A 21897-nucleotide genomic window follows, 5' to 3' on the forward strand; every position below is an offset into this window, starting at 1 on the left:
AGATGATAGAAAGTCTACATCTGGGTATGTTTTCACAATAGGATCGTGTGCTGTTTGCTGGAAAAGTAGCAAACTGGGGTCCACGGCAGACTTCACAACCGAAGCCGAATACATTGCCGCAAGTGAAGCTGCCAAGGAAGTCGTGTGGATGAAAAAAGTTCATTCACGAATTGGGAGTAGTTCCATCCAGCACATCACCCATTCCGCTGTTGTGTGACAACAATGGAGCGATTGCTCAGGCTAAGGAGCCACAAGCCCACTCGAAGTCCAACCACATCGAGAGGAAGTACCACGTACTACGGGATATTGTTGGTAGAGGGGACGTCCTAATTAAGAGGGTAGCATCAGCGGAGAATGTAGCAGACCCATTGACTAAGCCACTAACACTGAAAATGTTTGCCACATGTGGAAAGTATGGGACTCTGGCTTATAGCAGATTGGACCTAAGTGCAAGTGGGAGTTGTTAGACAGTTGTATGCCCTTAGCTCCAATCAGATTGATGTACTTATGACATTTATTGTAAATGAATAAAGTGCATATTTGATTCGTGTTCTTATGGTGTGTTTCTGTGTAATATCCTTAAACTAGATACTTAATGAGACTCGTGTTAGTTTAGAATGTTCACAGCCGTTGTATAAGTCTGGGGAGATTTATCCTACTAAGGCTGCCACTGGTGTGCTGCCAAGTGTTGGAGTGGTCTGTCTCAGCTGCCAAGGTGATACCCAAAGCACACGCAGTGTAGGTTTATTTGAAACCTTGAACCGGACTAGATTTCTAGTAATGCCCTGGACCTTGGAGATTAGTGGGAAAAACTAGAAAGTTACACCTAACCCCTAGACTCGATTATGATACTACACTAGGTGTCGGATTGGGCTATCTTGGATATGCCAATAAGTGAAATCCTTAGCAGGGGTCAAAACCTGGGTATGTTGGGACAGTCCGAGAATTCATCTGAGTGGGTGATCATAGTGACAAAATCAATCCCTTTGTCGGACAAAGGTAATGATCGGGGATGCACTCTCACTGATGGAAACCAAGACTGCCGGCAGCCGATTTCAATCGTTGAGATTTGTTTTGCAAAATATATTTTATATGAGATATAAAAGTATATATATATTATGGTTTCCAAAATGTTTGCAAAAGGTTTTAATTCCCGGGATCCATATAAGTAGAGAGTGTAACACTGTTCCTTGCAGCCGAGGGAGAGGTCCTCTCTTGTCGGGTAGTGTTTGATCATTATGGGCTGAGAGGTTAAGTGTAAGACCATTGAGGGTAATACATGATAAGCTAATCTTGCATCTGCCCACAGTCCCTGGGTGTTACAAGGTAGCTTGGCCCAGGGACCACTTAGGGTAAGTGTTGGGCCCATAGAGCCCATATGATGGGTTTCAGGGGGTGTACTGGGCTTTCTAGTGAATTCGGCTAGGCCTTGTAACAAAGGCTGGGCCGAACCCTTGTGACTGATGCATAGATCAATGCTTGGGTCCCATGCCATATAAGGAAGTTGAACTAGGCAGCAGTTTGGAAGGTTAAGTGAGCACATACTATTAAAGGACCTAAAGCCCATTTCGAACTTGCTGATTTGATCAGTTAAAGAGGGGCGAATCTGATATTGGATTAGCAGATAGGATAGGATCTTACCCTATGCACTCAGAGAGTCCAGATCTGAATACAAATTCAGATTTAGAAACCTCTTAACTAGATTAGGAAATGGCTGATATAATCTGCAGATAAGATAATGGTCTATTCTTATCTCTTAAAGGAAATTCAGATCCAAATATGATTTGGATCAACAACTCCTAATGGGATTAGGAACTGATCCCTTTAAAGTTATAAAAGGAAAAGGGGCGGCAGCTTTAGAAGATGATCACATCCAAAACAGAGAGAAAACACAACACCTAGTGAGACTGAGTTTTTTTTCTCCTTGCCGCCTCCTTCCTGTCTCCACCATTACTGCTAGTTCAATCTCCTCTCTTTCAAGTAGGAGTGATCAAGATTGGATCTTGATATCAACCTTTGGGGAAAGGCTAATATGAAGTTGTGCTCACAGCCCCAGCGAATTCTTGTGAAGGGTTCAGTTCTTTTGGACGAATATTGCTGATTCTGCTCCATCCTATACTGCGCCATTTTCAGTGGGAGCAATCTTTGATTCCTACCTTGGGCGTGAACACCTCTATTGGGAGATATTGCTTCTCCGTATCAGGTATATCCCTCTCCTGCTTTTGGTTTCAGATCTGGTTTGGTTTATAGTTCAAGATTGATCATTGAAAATGCAATCTAAAACAGGGAATGTGATTCCCAGATGAGGGGAGAGGAAATTTTTGAAATTTCGCCCAACCTACCTGCAGGGTTCAGCCATCCATATGATGGATTTCTAATCCCTTCACTTCATTTTTTATTTCATGCGCATGCAACCAATAATTTGCCGGCCATTTGAGCTGTTTTCGATTGGAATCTCGCCGAATCTGGATGCTCGTATTCCAAATTCAAACAGGCCTTCGTCGCTCTACTTATTGTGCTGGTAGTTTCGAAGAAACAACGGTCTTGTAGATAATTTTTTTGCGATGCGGATCTGTTTACTTTGTAAGTTGTCTTGTAGATAATTTTTTTTTGCGATGCGGATCTCGCCAGAATCAATTTCTTTTTGCGATGCGGATCTGTTTACTTATTGTTTTGTAGATAATTTTGGAAGTTGGGTTTCTTTGTGCCGGTTTCCTTTCATTAAAAACGCTATCTCCGTACACTTCCCGTTTTGTTCTCTCTATCTCAAGTGGAAGGCAAGTTGTTAATTCAGAGTTGTAAACTCAAAGGTGGTCTGAGATATGCCTCACTTCATGTTCTCTCTCGGTGATCCTCTCCATCTGAAATCAGAACTTTTTGAACTCGACCGGTTGGGGCCGTTCTACTTCATCAGCGGAACTGAGGAGAACTGCCCGAAGGGAGAGAAGATGACCGTGGTCGTGCTGTTGCCGAGACACCATGGGTCTAGCTCTTCTACTCCGGCTCCTGCTCCGGCGGTGGCACAAGCGGGACCGGCGCTCACCGCCGCTCGCGGTGCTCTGTTTCTTGACCGACGGACAAGGACTGCAATCTCTCAGTTGCAGTGGACTTTTACACCACTATTCTTCCAAACATAAGTGTAAAAACAACAGACAACCGGTTCAACTTTGGCATTGATCGTTTTTCATTTACACCGGTGTATTTTTGTATTTATACCTCAAATAAAACGAAGCCTTTATCAAAATTATTATTTGTCTTATGAAACATAATATCAAACAAGAGAAATTGTATTTTTAAAACCACCGATACAATAAAGTATTCATGGTTTCCGATTTGGAAACAAGAAATACTTCACAGAACCAAGAGCATGTTTTCTATATGTTTTAGTTATTGAAATCAATGCTTTTTTAAAATCAGGTATAGAATCTTTGTTTTTTTAAGCTCAGACAAGAAGAAAAACAACTCCCCCTTATGAACCGAACCATATATACTATTTTAAGCTTATTCTTTATTTAAAATAGGTTTAAAAAGATGACTCTGTAACCATTTATTGCTTCTTGTTTGTTGTTATGTTACTATTCTCATTTGAGCGAGTGAAATGGTCGAACCAGATAACCTGAGGGTTGGACCTGTGGACTAGATGAAGTAGTATAAATGATGTAATCAGATGAGAACTAGTATATTAGCTCTATGTTGTGTGAGCTTCGACTTGATTCATTGGGCCCATATCAAATTATTAATGGTTTTAAAACTGAAATCCAGTAAAATATTCGAGCTGTATTTGTATCATGTAGAAGCCAAATTGCCCCTTTGGTATCGGTGGGCCCCATGTTTTTCTTCGCGAGCGTTCGTGATTGGCGGGCGAGTAGGAGCGAGAATGTTCCTAAAAAATACGAAAATCTGGAGACATACAGAAATTTCTCAAAATTACGACAGTCTTCCTCTTCTTCTCCGTATATACCGAACGAATCTCACCACCTCTGCATCGTGAAAACTTCCGGCTCTCTTCAAGTTTAAGGCTTCCGCTCATAGTTACCAGCTAGCAAGCGTTTCGATCTCTCTGTGACTGATTATTTTCTCCATTTTCAACAGAAACCCAGAAGTAAAGATGTCGATCATCCCAAGCATTTTTGGTGGCCGACAAAGCAACATCTTCGATCCGTTCTCTATGGATATCTGGGATCCATTCCAAGACTTCACCTTCGACAGTGCTCTCACCAGTCCTCAATTCAAAACTGAGACGGCAGCATTCGCCAATGCCCGCATCGATTGGAAGGAGACTCCAGAAGCCCATGTCTTCAAAGCTGACCTTCCTGGGCTCAAGAAGGAAGAAGTGAAAGTCGAACTGGAAGAAGGTAGAGTCTTACAAATCAGTGGGGAGCTCAATAGAGAACACGAAGAGAAGAACGATAAGTGGCACCACGTCGAACGCAGCAGCAGCAAGTTCCTTCGTCGGTTCAGGTTGCCGGAGAATGCCAAGGTGGACCAGGTGAAGGCGACGGTGGAGAATGGGGTTCTTATTATAACTGTTCCTAAGGAAGAGATGAGAAGGCCTGAAGTGAAGGCTATTGAAATCTCTAGTTAGAATAAATAGTGTAATACTTCCATTTAGCCTGATGAATGTGTTTTGTATTAGCATGTAGAGAATGGGGAGAGAAGGTATTTTTGTGTGCAGGGTTGAGCTTTTATAAAGAAATTGTTGGAGAGTTTTGTATGCCCTTAGTTTCAATCAGAATGATTTACTTTATGAGTTTATTGTAAAATGAATAAAAGTGCATAATTGATTCATGTTCCCTTGCTATGTTTCTGTGTAATACCCTTAAACTGAATACTTGATGAGACTCGTGTTAGTTTAGAATGTTCATAGCCAGTGGATCGGTCTGGGGAGACCTATCCTGATAAGGTTGACACTGTTGTGCCACTAAGTCGGTTGGGGTGGCCTGTTTCAGCTGCCAGGGTGAGACCCTAGGCACATACAGTGTAGGATTAATTGAATATTTGAATTAGACCAGATTTTCAGTATTACCCTGGAACTTGGAGATTAATGGGCAAAACTGGAAAGTTACACCCGACCCCTAGACTCGATTATGATACTTCACTAGGTGCCGGATTGGGCTGTCTTTGATGTACCAATCAATGAGATCCTTAGCGGGGGTCAAAACCTGGGTATGTTGGGACAGTCTGAGAATTCATTTGAGTGGGTGATCATAGTGACAAGATCAGCCGAGGGAGAGGTTGTTAGACAGTTTTGTATGCCCTTAGCTTCAATCCGATTTGATGTACTTTTGTTATTTAGTGTAAATAAATAAAGTGCATGTTTGATTCATGTTGTTTGGTTTAATTCTGTGTAAGACCCTAAAACTAGACACTTATAGAAACTTGTGTTAGTTTTAAATATTCACAGCCGTTGGATAAGTCTGGGGAGATTTATCCTACCAAGGCTAATACTGGTGTGCCACCAAATGTTGGGATGGCCTGTCTCAGCCACCAGGGTAAGACCCAAGGCACATGCAGTATGGGATTACTTGTATCCTTGAACCGGACCAGATTTCCAGTATTGCCCTCGACCTTGGAGACAGATGGGCAAAATTGGAAAGTTATACCTGACCCCTAGACTCGATTATGACATTTCACTAGGTGTCGGATCGGGCTGTCTTTGATATGCCAATCAGTGAGATCCTTAGATGGGGATCAAAACCTGGGTATGTTGGGACAGTCTGAGAATTCATCTGAGTGGGTGATCATAGTGACAGAATCAACCCCTTTGTCGGACAAAGGGTAATGATCGGGAATGCACTCTCTCTGATGGAAACCAAACTGCCGGCAATTTATTTCAATCGTTGGAACTTTGTTTTGCAAAATTAATATATTTGTATTCGTCTATGTACGGTTTCGAATTGTTTGCAAATGGTTTTAATTCCCGGGATCCATGTGAGTGGAAAGTGCGGCACTGTTCCTTGTAGCCGAGGGAGAGGTCCTCTCTTGTCGGGCAGTGCTTGATCATTAAGGGCTGAGAGGTTAAGTGTAAGACTATTTAGGGTAGTACCTGATGGGCTAATCTTGCACCTGCCCACAGTCCCTGGGTTTTTTATAAGATGGCTTGGCCTAGGGACCACTTAATGTAAGTGTTGGGCCCATAGGGTCCATATGATGGGCTCAGGGGTTTACTGAGTCTTTCAGTGAATTCGGCTAGGCCTTGTATTAAAGGCTGGGCCAAACCCATGTGGCTGGTGTGTAGATCAATGCTTGGGTCCCACGCCATACAAAGAAGCCCAACTGAGCAGCAGATTGGAAGCTAGTTAAACACTGAACATCTAATGGGCCGAAAGCCCATTTCGAGCTGGGCTGATATGATCACCCATCTATGGGGCGAATCTGAGATTAATGTTAGTAAAAGGATTGGGCCTTTGACCTTATCCACTCCAGGAGACCAAATTCAAATTAGATTTGAATCTGGTAACCTCTTGATAAGATCAAGTGTAAACTAACTTAATCTGCAGATAGGACTAAGATAATCCCCTATCCAAATACAGATTTGGATTGGGATAACTCCTAATTAGGAGGTTTCCTAATCAAGAAGAAAAGAGGAGAAAACAAGAGAGAAAATACATCAGAATTCGAACTAGGGTTTTGGTGAGAGAAAACTCCCTGCGAATTGAGATTAGATCTCATTCATACTCCAGAGATAAGAAAAGCAGTTCAGCCATATTCGTCCCTGGAGTTCTTCTCCTGCCGCCGCCATTCACCCTTGCAAGATTCGATCTTTGCAACAATAGGAAGTCAAGAAATCAGTTCTTGACATCAGTCTTGCAAGAAAGACTAAAGAAGATTCGGTGTTCAGAGTTTCCAAAGGATTCTTGCGAAGGATCCAGTGTGTAGGACGCACCCTGCTGGTTACGTTCCATCCACAGCTGTGTCATCTTCAGCAGGAGCGGATCTTGGTTTCTTCTTTGGGCGTGAACACCAACTTTGGGAGATACTGCTTCTCCGGATCAGGTATAATCCTCCCATTTACCTTTTGGTTCAGATCTGGTTCGATTATGGTTCAAATAAGATCCTTGAATATGGTATTCTAAATTTTGGCGTCCATTAGATGGATCCTACCATTCCTTTAGAGGTCCTCTCTTGTTGGGCAGTGTTTGATCATTATGGGCTGGGAGGTTAAGTGTAAGATCATTGAGGATAATGCCTGATGGGCTAATCTTGCATCTACTCACAGTCCTTGGGTGTTACAAGGTGGCTTGGCCCAGGGACCATTTAGGGTAAGTGTTGGGCCCATAGAGCCCATTTGATGGGTTTCAGGGGGTGCACTGTCCATAACAGTGTATTCGACCAGGCCTTGTAACAAAGGCTGGGCCGAACCCATGTGGCTGATGTGTAGATTAATGCTTGGGTCCCACGCCATACAAGGAAGCCCAACTGGGCAGCAGTTAGGAAGGCTAAGTGAGCACATAAGCTTAATGGGCCTAAAGCCCATTTCGAACTCGACTAATTTAATAAGTTAAATATGGGCGAATTCTTAGATGGATCAACAGATAGGATAGGGTCTTAACCCTATCCACTCAGAGAGTCCAGATCTGAATATGATTCAGATATAGAAACCTTCTAATGAGATTAGGAGAAGGCTGATCTAATCTGCAGATAAGATAAGGGTGAAGAAAGATTTCTGCAATCCCTATGAAAATCTTTCTTGCCGCCTCCGTCCTGCAGCCGCCAGACATCCAGTTCGATCTCCAACTCTATAGGAGAATTGATAGGAAGCTGTACTCACGTGCCATCCTGCTGTTTCTTGCGAATGACAGAGTTCTTGGAGAAGAACTCTACTCCATCCTACACTGCGCCATCTTCAGTGGGAGCAGTCTTTGGATCCTTCCTTGGGTGTGAACACCTTCATTGAGAGATAATATTTCTCTGTATCAGGTATACCTCCCTCCTACTCCTTTTGGTTCAGATCTGGTTCAGTCTATGGTTCAAGATTGATCCTTGAAAATATGATTTTCTAAATAGGGAATTCAATTCCCAGTTGAAGATGAGAGAAATTTTTTTTTTGAAATTCGCCCACCTTATTTTGCAAGATTTGGGCGTCCATACGATGGATCTCTCATCCCTTCAGAAATATTCGAAAATTGTATAGAACTTGTTTGATTTAATGCTAAAACCAGATTTTGCACCCAAAAGGAGTTTGTTTTCTAATGAAAATGACATAAAGATTTGTACATTTATGTTTTCTGATGAAATGGAAAATCTCTTGTGGTTTTGCTTCAACTATGTTGATTTTCTGAATTGAGAATTTGTTTGCTGCCTAGGCCATCATATGTTTGATGTATTTATATCCAAGAGATGAGTTTGTTGGAAAATGGGGTCACTATAACTTTGGATGAGAAGCTCTGAGGCGCGTTTCAAAACATGTCTTTAGAACGTTATTTGCCCCCACTCGGTTTCATCGAGTTTGTTGTTGGGTTACAGGCAAATCCGTTCACAGGATACAATAGAGCTTTGGGCGAGAATCTGTAACTAACAAAGTTGAAGAATCTCCGAAGAAACCTTTTGTGAGATGTAGCAAACCGGACTGAGAGAGAGAGAGAAAGTGGATTTCGAAATTGTGTGTTTTTGAAGTCTGATTCATGCTCCTTAAATAGTTTATGAAGAGGTATGAAGAAAAGGTAGGTGTTGGTTTAGAGAAGGCACCTTGAATAGTCACAATTTTAAACATTATGATTGTTTAAAAAGTAGTTAACAGTTAATGATTGTTAACTTTGAATTGTGCTTCTTGATCACACCCGATCGAATCGTGACCATTGATCTCATCAATGGTGATCAACGGTCAGCATCGCACCAAAACCAAAGCCGCCCTTCGCGAGCCACGTGCGAAGTGCGAGTAAAGCGCGCCGCACACACGCGTGCATACACGTGTGCACACGTTGCGTGATATCAAACCCCATACTCTCCTCTACTATTTCTACGGAGTGTAAATCAACTCCTATTAAAATACTAAAAACAAAGCTTATAATTTTTTAATGTGGGATAAGTTCAAAACTGAGTTTCGTAAGAGAAAAGCTAATTTTTCAATAAAATGTGCAAGTGCAGTTTCTCATGTAATTGACCAATCAAACCCATTGAATTTAATATCTTATGAGATTAAAATCCAACAGAGTCTGGTTAGAACAGAACTAGAAATCTAGGATGAATAGCTTAGGATTGATGATATTATTCTCAAACTGAATTTATACGGGCTATATGAATTCATGTTTTCATTTGAGTAGTATTACATCAAATATCATGAGCAATGAAATTGGCGTTTCAAGTTTTAATAATTCATGTCAGCATTTTCCTTGGCATGTAAATTGAAGCAGAGACTAGTTCCCCAATCCTACTCATGATGAGAGTGGAATTAGCATTTATCAAATACTAGTTGAGGGGTACTACATTTGCATGTGCAAGATGAGAGAGCAGATAGTGGAGAGAAGAAAAGAAAATGAACTAAAGTGTTTGATTGTCTGGCGTGAAAATGAAAAGAAAATGCAAGTATCAATATTATATAGTAAAGACTAATGAGGTATTTAAGGTTGTTAAAATTTTAGTCATGGATATTCCATTAAGTATGCATTATTAATGACTATGCAAATATAGGGGTGCAATCAAGTATTAATTTGAGTGAGCTTGGCCTAAGGAGCTGGCCTTAAGTATAAATTCTTCAAATCAGGTATCCAAGTCCAATTTTGTACTTTGAAGGGTTAAATAAAGGGAAAAATTCTCCATAGGTACCTGTACTTTAGGTATATCATGTGACTTTACTTTAAAATGCCACAATCTAGTACTTAATAGACTGTCAGTTATGTATATCACGTGACTTTACTTCACATGCAATTTAATACTTTTTAAAATGTCAAAATTATCCATGAACATTGTTCATCATCTTCTTTCTAAGAAAACGAAAGAGGCAAACAACTGCTTCAAGCTCTAGCAAACCTCCACCGGACAGCAAGCATTTTCCACTGGGTTCTCTATCAAATCTCCAGGCACCGGATTTGGTAATGGCAGATACAGTGGTCGCCCTCTGGGCTTATCTTCATTTGCGTGTTCGCCTCTGCAGCAGCAGCCTCAAGCTGGTTCGGGTATGAGAGTCGTTTTCCTTGGAGGCTCCGGTACAAGAAGGGAGTGTAGTGGAACCGGTGTCTTCTTGCCTCGTAGGATGGGTAGCCCAACTGAATCCCGGAAATAACCAGGTAATTTTTGTTCCCTTCTAAAGCCTCTATTCCTTTTCTCTTTCTATGAGCTATGTCATTTACAGGGGCGTTGTTCTCATTGATGTGTTGTTTGTTTGATGGAGTTGGTTTTTAGTGATCCGTTTTTTCCCATGCGATTTCTTTTTAATTTGTTTGGGGCCTGTATAAGTTTTTTTTTTCCCTTTTATTTGGATGTCTATTACAAATACTGGGTTTGTATTTCGGTTCGTTTTGATGAGTTGTTTTTGGGTGGCCAGAGGTGGTAGTGTTTGTTTTGCATCTGGGTTTTTCATGGGGTTAACTTGTGTTTTCTGTATATCAGCGTGTTCGACAGTTCTACTTCCTGCAAGAGTTGTGCAGGCCTTGAATTTGAACTTCGACGACATGGGTGCTCGTCCACGCATCCATGGAGTTTTTGCTGCAACTGAAAATGGTAGGCGAGCTATTGAGTTTCCTCAACTCCCTTTCCGAGTTGGTGACGCATACACCTAACGTAGTGTTTGTTATGTGGGCAGTTGGTATTGCAGATCCGGTGACTGCTCGGAGTAATGCCTCCAATTCCACCCAAACAATTGGAATTGGAATAACTCATTCCAATTCCGATTCCAGACTCCTATTCCTGCAAACCAAACGAATCCTTATTTCTTAATGGGTTGCTCAACTCTTCAACTCTTTAAGGGAGAGTTGCCTTTCTTGTCGTGAGCTTCAAAAACAAAGATCCTATACTTGCTTTTATTTTAGAAAAAAAAGAAAACATTGATTTCAAAAGCAAAAACATAGGAAACATGTTCTAGTGTATTTCTTGATTCCAAATCCGAAACCGTGAATGCTTTTTAATGAATTGATGGTTTTAAAAATACATTTTCTTTTTGTTTGAAAATTGAAATTATATTTCATAAGGTACAAATAGCGATTCTGATTGAATGGATACTACTAGCATAGTTTTCAAAACCAGATTGGACCAGACGGTTAGATCGGAAAAATTGGGAACGATCGGTTCCATTTTACCCCAAAATCGTTATTTCGGCAAAAACCATTGATTTGGTCAGCAAATCGCTGACTTGGGCAGTCGAACCATTCGAACCATCCAACAGATTTGGCCATTTTTTTTTTACAAAACAGGCCATCCGTTCAATTCGAACAGTCGGACCATTCGACCTGAGAACCAGACCCTTGACTTGTTCGTTATCCAGTTCGATTTTAAAAACCTTGACTACTAGCTCACCTTACTTATTTTAACATTTGATATTTTTATTAATTTATACATTTGGATCCAAATCCATTTAAATGTGGGTTGGTATGATCCATAAAAGTTTGAACATGTGCTAGTTAGGGCCGTTTATCAAACCAATTAACCCGACTCAACCTGACCTGAGTTGGTTGGTTTTCTAGATCTTTTGATTGATTTTAATTGGTTCTACAATTTCCCAATCCAATCATGTCAGGTGGGTTTTGGTTTGGCCAGTAAGCCGACCAAAATCGAACTGACCCAATCATAAATCTATAGTAATATTTTGTATTTTCAAATTTAATTTTTTAATATAGGAAAGTAGGAAATATTCCCATATTTCCTATTTTAAAATATTTTTATATTGTAAACTTAAATTTTTAATTTATTTTTTACTAATACCATTATAATTTTTAAATTTAAATTTAATTTTTTAAGTTTAAATCTTTTGAGCCAATTGATCAAACTGAAAACTAATCCAAATCGATACAACTCGAGTTGGTCAATTTTCACTAATAGTCGATCAATTTCGGGTGACTAACCCAATTTGATCAGGCCAGTTTGGTTGACCAAACAACTTACAACCAAACCAACCAATGAATACCACTAATGCTAATAATATGGTATACATAATATTATGGTATGTGTAGAATAAAGTTTTGGGAAAATAACATAGACCCTTTGAACTTTCATTTGCAAACTTCAATGAGCTTTCACTCTGTGACAAATACCCCTTAATTAAGAGTTCCCATAATTAACTTGGAAAAGGATTTTAATTCAATTAATTTTTTAATCCCCAAAATACCTTTTTTTTTATTTATTTGAATGATTACAAATACCCTAATGTTAGTGGATTCAAAAGTTAATGCATCAAAAATGTACTGCTCTTTAAAAAATCGTATGATACATGCCACTACATTGCAATATTTTGAACTTTGGGTGGAGTTTTTCTTGTGTGCCACAGACTAAGGTGGTGTTTTGTAGTATAGTGGACCCACGAAATAGTGGGTTTCAAAGCACACCACACCACTCTAATGCGTTCTGTTATGATGTGGTGTGGTTTAAAACCCACTATATCGTGGTGTGGACTACACCACACCCCAAAATATTGGCCACACCATTATCTCATGGTCACAATCATGTCACAGGCCTCTTTCCCTATCCAGTATTTTGCATGTGTATTAATTTATACATTTTTTAATTTTGTCTTATATTTAATTAATAATATTTGTCTTAGCATTACAATTGTTATTAATTGGTATTCAAAATCAGAATTTTACCTTTTTATGTTTTTACTAATTTTAATAATTCTAGATTGATTTCTTGTTAATTATTTATCATGAATATTAGTTCTCTTATATATGTGTGTGCTATATATTTTTATATTACCTTTAATTTTTGTCATTATTAATTTTTTTTAATTCATCCATTAACTTTTTATTAATTCGTATTAGCCATATTTAAATTGATCAAATATTAAATTAATTTGTATTTTTCTTAAAAAACAAAAAAAAATATTACTCTTAACCGATGTAGTAGATTAAATATTAAATTAGTAAAAGTAATATTACTCTTAACCGATCAAATATTAAATTATCTCACAGCGTATCCAAGATACATAGAACCAAAATACAAGGTGTAGCCTGAACCACACCACACCCTATAAAGCACCTATATGGGCATGGTGTGGTTAGGCTACCTAATTTTTGTCCATAACATGGTGTATTCTCAATTACACTACAAGCATGGTATAATTAAGAATATACCATCTAATTTCTCATTCATACTACGAAAGAAATGAAAACATATTCTATATTTTATAACCTTAGAGCCACTTTTTTGTTGATTACAAGAACAAAATCAAATTGAATGAGTTTTCACTTTATATTTCTAAAAGATATACATTCTAGATGGCTTTTATGTTATTTTTGCCTGGCATTTCTTTTTTTTTTTTTTATTCTTTGGACAGGTGACCGGAAGGAAAACAATAATACACCATCATCATGACCAGAAAATTGCAGCCTATTGATACTTCTATGATCTGATTTTTCTCAGCATATAACTCAAGCACAAAATGCAATTGATGTGTCCACTATTAATGTTCTTCAACCAGGTGTCGTCCTACTGGAATCCTAATAAATAATAACCTATTGGAATCCTCTGAAATTCATGACACAATTCTGAGCTTAGATGGCTCATCTGTGAGTTACCCCTGGATGCTAAGGACGTGGTTCTGAATTGGCCCAAAAATAATCTTGGCCGTATGAACATGTTCCAGAGGAAGGAAATACTTGATTGAACAAGACTTCTAACAATTTTTTCATATAGAATTTACTGCATCAGGCACGATACAAAGAAGGACTGAATACAAAGAAGAATGAAAACAATTAATGATTGAAGCTACAAAAATCCTCAACTGCGTAGAGAAAGTAACAATTGAACCGAAGCAACTATTATATCACTTTTCCATTTCATATAAAAAAACTGAACGATAAATTTGGCTAAACATTAGATCAAGTAAGTTTTATACAAATTTATATACTTTTCTATTCATTCTCAATCCTCCACATAAAACATCATCTCTCACCATTTTGTTATCTTACAATGCATTCATCCGACCAAATGGAAGTATTACACTATTTATTCTAACTAGAGATTTCAATAGCCTTCACTTCCGGCTTCTTTGTCTCTTCCTTTGGAACAGTTATAGTAAGAACTCCATTCTCCATCGCCGCTTTCACCTGGTCCACCTTGGCATTCTCCGGCAACCGGAACCGACGAAGGAACTTGCCGCTGCTGCGTTCGATGCGGTGCCACTTATCGTTCTTCTCTTCGTGTTCTCTGTTGCGCTCTCCACTAATTTGTAAGACCCTACCTTCTTCCAGTTCGACTTTCACTTCTTCCTTCTTCAGGCCAGGAAGGTCAGCTTTGAAGACATGGGCTTCTGGAGTCTCCTTCCAATCGATGTGGGTATTGGCGAATGCTGCCGCTTCGGTTGAGGATTGAAGGGCTCTGAGAGCATTGCCGAAGGTGAGGTCCTGGAATGGATCCCAAATGTCCATAGAGAAAGGATCGAAGATGTTGCTTCGTCGGCCACCGAAAACGCTTGGGATGATCGACATCTCTGCTTCAGGGTTTCTGTTTGAAATGGAGAAAATACAAGTAGTCACAGAGAGATTGAAACGCTTGTTAGCTACGAGAGGGAAGCCTTTGAATTTGAGGAGTGCTGAAAGATTTCACGATGCAGAGATTGGGGATGCATTCGGTATTTATAGAGAAGAAGGGGAAGCCTCTCGAATTTCGGAATATTTCTTTATTCTTCGAGACTTTGACAATTCGGGAACATTCTATGATTCTAGTTCCTCTTTTTAACGTTCTAGGCTTCTAGCTCCTTCTCACCAATCACGAACGCACACGAATATATGCCCATTTGGCAGGGCTTTCACTGAGCGGTTTCTGGCTTTGCACGGTGGGCTCGATGCACCCGGAAAGCCTAAGTAACTTTCACTCGGTGCAGACATTCACCATCCGATGAAACCACTGATTCTAATAGCTTCTTCAAAGCGGCTCTCAATCAACCCTGGTTTTTGGCCCATATGTGTTCTGATATGGGTCCAATCACCAATGAATGAGTCTAAGCCCACATAAGACACAACTAATATAAGGGATGTCAATCTATGTCTCTGGTTCCATCATTTATACTACCTCATCTGGTTCACAGGTCCAACCGTTTCATTATCTGGTTCGACCATTCCACTATTCAAATAAAAATTGTATTAAAACAACAAAAAAAACAAGTAATTGATGGTAAAGCCTTTCAAAACAATGGAAGGGATAGGGAAACCAAACACAGCCTAAGGGAGTGTTCTCCAATATGAATATTTTTGCTTGTTGTGAGCATGGTTCCAAATATTTTGATATTGTATCAGGTGTATCATATCAGTAGCTCCTTGAAATCCCAAATAAGGGATGTTTTGGAATTTGACCACTTTCATGAGTAGGAAAGCCTAAAACCGACCCCTTATAAAAATCTAAAAAAAAATTATGAAGTATTGAAACACCCCTATTCGTGCGTATCGATAGTTCGATACTTTAAACCATGGTTGTGAGTTTTAAAACAAAGGTTCCATATTGGGTTTTTCTAATTGTTCCTTGTTGTATGGTGAATTTCTTGTTTCCAAAGCTGAAACTAGAAACATTTTCTTGAATTTCTAATTTTAAAAACATATGTTCTCTAGTATTTGGTATTATATTTCCACAGCGATGGTTGACTTCATCGTTGTCTGATGCCTCTCATCCTATAATGCCATCCTCGGTCGACTGACCCTGAATGCTCTGTGAGTCTTGGTGTCCACCTACCACCTAGCAATCAAGTTATCGACCCCGTATGGAGTAGGTGTAGCACGTGGAGACCAGAGGGCAGCACGACAATGCTACCTGACAGCCTGCCGAGGAAGACCACATGCTGCGGAGACGCTGACAATAGAGAACATAAACCTGCGAGACGAGCTGAAGACGCAGTGCGGCAAGCCCGTCGAAGACCTCATACAAGTGTCACGCTTCGATGAAGACCCTAAAAGGACAGTTCAGGTCGGATCCCTCTTAGAAGATCATCTTCGAGAAGATCTAATACAATTGTTGAAGGACAACGTGGACGTGTTCGCCTAGTCGGTGGTACATAAGTCGGGCGTTGACCGCTAGGTCATCACCCATTGCTTGAACGCTGACCCACGTGTTAGACAGTTATGCCCTTAGCTCCAATTAGATTGATGTACCTTTTGACATTTTTTGTAAATGAATAAAGTACGTAATTGATTCATGTCATTGTGGTGTGTTTCTGTGTAATACCCTTAAACTGTACACTTATGAGACTCGTGTTAGTTTAGAATCTTCACATCTGTTGGATAGCTTTGAAGGGATGAGAGATCCATCCCATGAACGCCCAAAGATTGCGGAATAAGAGGGCGAATTTCAAAAATTTCTCTCCCTTCAACTGGGAATCGCATTCCCTATTTAGAAAATCATATTTTCAAGGATCACTCTTAAACCATAAACTGAACCAGATCTGAACCAAAAAGAGTAGTAGAGGATTATACTTGATACGGAGAAACAATATCTCCCAATGGAGGTGTTCACGCCCAAGGAAGGATCCAAAATCTGCTCCCACTGAAGACGGCGCAATGTAGGATGGAGCAGAAACAACAATGTTCTTCTCCAAGAACTCTAGCATTCGCAAGAAACAACAGGATGGCACGTGAGAACAGCTTCCTTTCAATTCTTCCTCCAAAAACTGATGTCAAGATCAAATCTTGACTTCTCCCACTAGTGGAGATCGAACAGGCAAAACAGGGCGGCAAGAATAGGGAGGCGGAAAGAAAGAATTCGCAGGGTGCAGAATTCATTCTTCTTGTGATTTCAGCACTGAAGAAAATCTGATTGTGTGTCTACTAAAGGCTGCCACCCCCTCCTTCTTTTGTTAACCTAAAAGATCAGCTCCTAATCCAATTAAGATATGCTTATCCAAATCATATTTGGATAAGACCCCTTTTAGGTGATAGGGATAAACCCTTATCTTATATGCAAATTAGATTAACTTTCTCCTAATCTCATTAGGAGGTTTCTAGATCTGAATCACATTCAGATCTGGACTCTATGAGTGGATAGGGTCAAGACCCTATCCTATCTGCTAATCCATCTCAGAATTCGCCCCATTATTTACTAATAAAATAGCCCAGTTCGAAATGGGCTTTAGGCCCATTAAGCTTATGTGCTCACTTAACCTTCATAACTACTGCCCAGTTGGGTTTCCTTGTATTGCGTGGGACCCAAGCATTGATCTACACATCAGCCACATGGGTTCGGCCCAGCCTTTGTTACAAGGCCTGGCCGAATACACTGTTATGGACAGTGCACCCCTTGAAACCCATCAAATCGGCTCTATGGGCCCAACAATTACCCTAAGTGGTCCCTGGGCCAAGCCACCTTGTAACACCCAGGGACTGTGGGCAGATGCAAGATTAGCCTATCAGGTAATATCCTCAATGGTCTTACACTTAACCTCTCAGCCCATAATGATCATACACTACTTGACAAGAGAGGACCTCTCCCTCGGTTGCAAGGAACAGTGTTGCACTCTCTACTTATATGGATCCCGGGAATTAAAACCTTCTTGCAAACATTTTAGAAACCATAATATATATACTTTTATATCTCATATAAAATATACTTTGCAAAACAAATCTCAACGGTTGAAATCGGCTGCCGACAGTCTTGGTTTCCATCAGTGAGAGTGCATCCCCGATCATTACCTTTATCCGACAAAGGGGCTGATCCTGTCACTATGATCACCCACTCAGATGAATTCTCAGACTGTCCCAACATACCCAGGTTTTGACCCCCGCTAAGGATCTCACTGAATGGTACATCAAAGATAGTCCAATCCGACACCTAGTGCAGTATAATAATCGAGTCTAGGGGTCGGGTGTAACTTTCCAGTTTTGCCCATCAATCTCCAAGGTCCAGGGCAATACTAGAAATCTGGTCTAGTTCAAAGATTCAATTAATCCTACACTGTATGTGCCTAGGGTCTTACTCTGGCAGCTGAGACAGGCCACCCCAACCGACTTGGTGGCACCATAGTGTCAACCTTGTCAGGATAGGTCTCCCCAGACCGATCCACTGGATGTGAACATTCTAAACTAACACGAGTCTCATTAAGTGTCCAGTTTAAGGGTATTACACAGAAATATACCAAGGGAACATGAATCAAATATGCACTTTTATTCATTTACAATAAACTCATAAAGTACATCATTCTGATTGAAGCTAAGGGCATACAAAACTGTCTAACAAGCTTTGCGGAGATTTATCCTGCCAAGGCTGACATTGATGTGTCGCCAAGTTGGTTGGGGTGGCTTGTCTCAGCTGCCAGGGTGAGACCTAAGGTACATGCAGTGTGGGTTTCCTTAAAACCTTGAACCGGACCAAAATTCCAGTATTGCCCTGGACCTTGGAGATAGATGGGCAAAACTAAAATGTTACCCCTGACCCCTAGACTCGATTATAGTACTACACTACCTGTCGGATTGGGCTGTCTTTGATATGCCAATTAGTGAGATCCTTAGAAGGGGTCAAAACCTGGGTATGTTGGGGCAGTCTAAGAATTCACTTGAGTGGGTGATCATAGTGGCAGGATCAACCCCTTTATTGGACAAAGTGAGTTGGGGAATGCACTCTCTCTGATGGAAACCTAAACTGTTGGCAGTTGATTTCAACCGTTGAAATTTGTTTTGCAAAATATATATATATATATATATTATAGTTTCAAAATGTTTGCAAAAGATTTTAAGTCCCGGGATCCATGTGAGTAGAGAGTGCAGCACTATTCCCTGTAGCCGTGGGAGAGGTCCTCTCTTGTTAGGCAGTGTTTGATCATTATGGGCTGAGAGGTTAAGTGTAAGACCATTGAGGGTAATACCTAATGGGCTAATCTTGCATCTGCCCATAGTGGTTGGGTTTTCATAAAGTGGCTGGACCCAAGGACCATTTAGTGTAAATGTTGGGCCCATTAAGAGCCCATGGTGATGGACACAGGGGTTCACTGTCTCCTACAGAGAATTCGGCCAGGCCAGTAACAAAGGCTGGGTTGAACCCATGTGGCTGATGTGTAGATCAATGTTTGGATTCCACGCCATACAAGGAGAGCCAAATGGCAGCAGGTTAAGAGGTTAAGTGAGCACATAAACTTAATGGGCCTAAAGCCCAATTCGAACTGGGTTAATTAGATTAATTAAATAGGGGCAGATTTGGGTTTGGATCAGCAAATAAGGATAAGAAGATAAGTCTTATCCACTTAAAGAGTCCAGATCCAAATAAAGATTTGGATCAGGAAACTCTCAATTTGATTAGGATTAAGCTGATCTTAAACTGCAGATAAGATAAGGGATTATCCTTATGATTTAAAGAGTCCAGATCCAAATAAAGATTTGGATTAGGAAACTCCTAATCAGATTAGCAGGTTGTCTCTTTAAGATTATGAATAAGAGAGCAGGGCGGACATGCAAAACACACAACAAACATTATAGCAATCTGTAGAGTTCTCCCCTGTTCTTGCCGCCCCTACCCAGTTCGATCTCCACTTGTGGGAGTGATCAAGAATTGTTCTTGATATTGCTTCTTGGTAGAAGAGGCAATTTGAAGTTGTGCTCATTAGCCCTCTACCCCATTCTTGCTGAAGAAATCAGTTTTTGCTGAAGAGCCATCCTGCTGATCCTGCTTCACCTCACACTGTGTCATCTTCAGTGGAAACAGTTTTTGTATTTCTCCTTGGGCGTGAACACCTTCATTGAGAGTTACTGCTACTCCATATCAGGTATATCCCTCTCCTCCCTTTTGGTTTCGGATATGGTCCAGTTTGGTTCAAGATTGATCATTGAAAATGCAGTTTTCTAAAATAAGGAATGCGGTTCCCAAATGGGAGAAAAGATAAATTTTTGAAAATTTGCCCAACCTTCTTGTATGGTTCGGCCATCCATATAATGGATCTCTTTAAAGAATGGTAGGATCCATCTAATGGACGCCAAAAGGTTACGGAATGGGTGGGCGAATCTAAAAAATTTTCCTAAATTCGCCCAACTAGGAATCATATTCCCTAAATTTAGAATACTATATTCAAGGATCTTACTTGAAACATAATCGAACCAGATCTGAACCAAAAAAACAAAAGGGAGGAATATACCTGATCCGGAGAAGCAGTATCTCCCAAGTTGGTGTTCACGCCCAAAGAAGAATCCAAGATCCGCTTCTGCTGAAGATGACACAGTTGTGGATGGAACGGAACCAGCAGGGTGCGTCCTACACACTAGATCTTTCGCAAGAATCCTCTGGAAACTCTGAACACTGAATCTTTCTTAGTCTTTTTCGCAAGACTAATGTCAAGAACTGATTTCTTGACTCCCTATTGCTGCAAAGATCAAATCTTGCAAGAGGGAATGGCGGCAGCTGGAGGAGAACTCCTGGGACGAAGATGGCTGAAGTGCTTCTCTTCTCTATGGAGTTTTGTATGAGATCTTATCTCAAATCGCAGGGAGTTTTCTTAACAAAAACCCTTGGTTCGAAATCTGATATGTTTCTCTCTTGGGTTTCTCCTCCTTTCTTCTTGATTAAGAAACCTCCTAATTAGGAGTTATCCCAATTCAAATCTGTATTTGGATAGGGGATTATCTTAATCCTATCTGCAGATTAAGTTAGCTTACTCCTGATCTTATCAGGAGGTTACCAGATTCAAATCTAATTTGAATTTGGTCTCCTGGAGTGGATAAGGTTAAAGGCCCAATCCTTTTACTAACATTAATCTCAGATTCGCCCCATAGATGGGTGATCATATCAGCCCAGCTCGAAATGGGCTTTTGGCCCATTAAGTTTCAGTGTTTAACTAGTTTCCAATCTGCTGCCCAATTAGGCAGGCCTCTTTGTATGGCGTGGGACCCAAGTATTGATCTACACACCAGCCACATGGGTTCGGCCCAGCCTTTATTACAAGGCCTAGCCGAATTCACTGAAAAACTCAGTGAACCCCTAAGTCCATCACATGGACCCTATGGGCCCAACACTTACATTAAGTGGTCCCTGGGCCAAGCCATCTTATAAAAACCCAGGGACTGTGGGCAGGTGCAAGATTAGCCCATCAGACATTATCCTAAATGGTCTTACACTTAACCTCTCAGCCCTTAATGATAAAGCACTGCCCGACAAGAGAGGACCTCTCCCTCGGCTGCAAGGAACAGTGCCGCACTCTCCACTCACATGGATACCGGGAATTAAAACCATTTGCAAACATTTCGAAACCGTACATATATATATATATATAAATATATTAATTTTGCAAAACAAAATTCCAACGATTGAAATCAACTACCGGCAGTTTGGTTTCCATCAAAGAGAGTGCATTCCCGATCATTACCTTTGTCCAACAAAGGGGTTGATCCTGTCACTATGATCACCCACTTAGATGAATTCTCAGACTGTCCCAACATACCTAGGTTTTGATCCCCATCTAAGGATCTCACTGATTGTCATCTACATACAGAACCAAGAAGGTAACCTTATCTCCACTGTACTTCCTGTAAACACAGGGTTCATTCGGATTCTGCTTGAAGTCAAACGATTTGACAATAGAGTCAAAACGGATGTTCCAACTTCTAGAAGCTTGCTTAAGTCCATAAATGGATCTATTGAGTTTACATACCATGTTTTCCTGACCTGCAGCAATGAAGCCTTGCGGCTGCTGCATATAGATATCTTCAGTAAGATCTCCATTCAGGAATGCAGTTTTGACATCCATCTGCCAAATCTCATAATCATGGTACGCTGCTACAGCTAGCAGGATCCTAATGGATTTAAGCATGGCTACAGGCGAAAAGGTTTCCTCATAGTCGATGCCCT

General features: G+C 40.4%; 2 protein-coding genes across 2 annotated transcripts; one reads left to right on the top strand and one right to left on the bottom strand.

The window, feature by feature from the left end:
- The first annotated feature begins 3945 nt into the window (after positions 1 to 3945).
- On the top strand, positions 3946 to 4729 carry LOC104590851 (17.8 kDa class I heat shock protein-like). Its single transcript, XM_010249605.3, has one exon. The coding sequence runs from the start codon at positions 4109 to 4111 to the stop codon at positions 4583 to 4585; it is 477 nt and encodes a 158-aa protein (XP_010247907.1). The 5' UTR covers positions 3946 to 4108; the 3' UTR covers positions 4586 to 4729.
- Positions 4730 to 13939: 9210 nt separating this feature from the next.
- On the bottom strand, positions 13940 to 14717 carry LOC104590850 (17.8 kDa class I heat shock protein-like). Its single transcript, XM_010249604.3, has one exon. The coding sequence runs from the start codon at positions 14574 to 14576 to the stop codon at positions 14100 to 14102; it is 477 nt and encodes a 158-aa protein (XP_010247906.2). The 5' UTR covers positions 14577 to 14717; the 3' UTR covers positions 13940 to 14099.
- Between the last annotated feature and the right edge of the window lie 7180 nt (positions 14718 to 21897).

This window comes from Nelumbo nucifera, chromosome 7 (genome assembly GCF_055504915.1).
Source record: "Nelumbo nucifera cultivar China Antique chromosome 7, China Antique-T2T, whole genome shotgun sequence".
Lineage (NCBI taxonomy): Eukaryota > Viridiplantae > Streptophyta > Magnoliopsida > Proteales > Nelumbonaceae > Nelumbo > Nelumbo nucifera.

Bases quoted from the DNA above. Each gene is read 5' to 3' on its own strand.
- LOC104590851 (XM_010249605.3), top strand. From the start codon at position 4,109: ATGTCGATCATCCCAAGCATTTTTGGTGGCCGACAAAGCAACATCTTC.
- LOC104590850 (XM_010249604.3), bottom strand. From the start codon at position 14,576: ATGTCGATCATCCCAAGCGTTTTCGGTGGCCGACGAAGCAACATCTTC.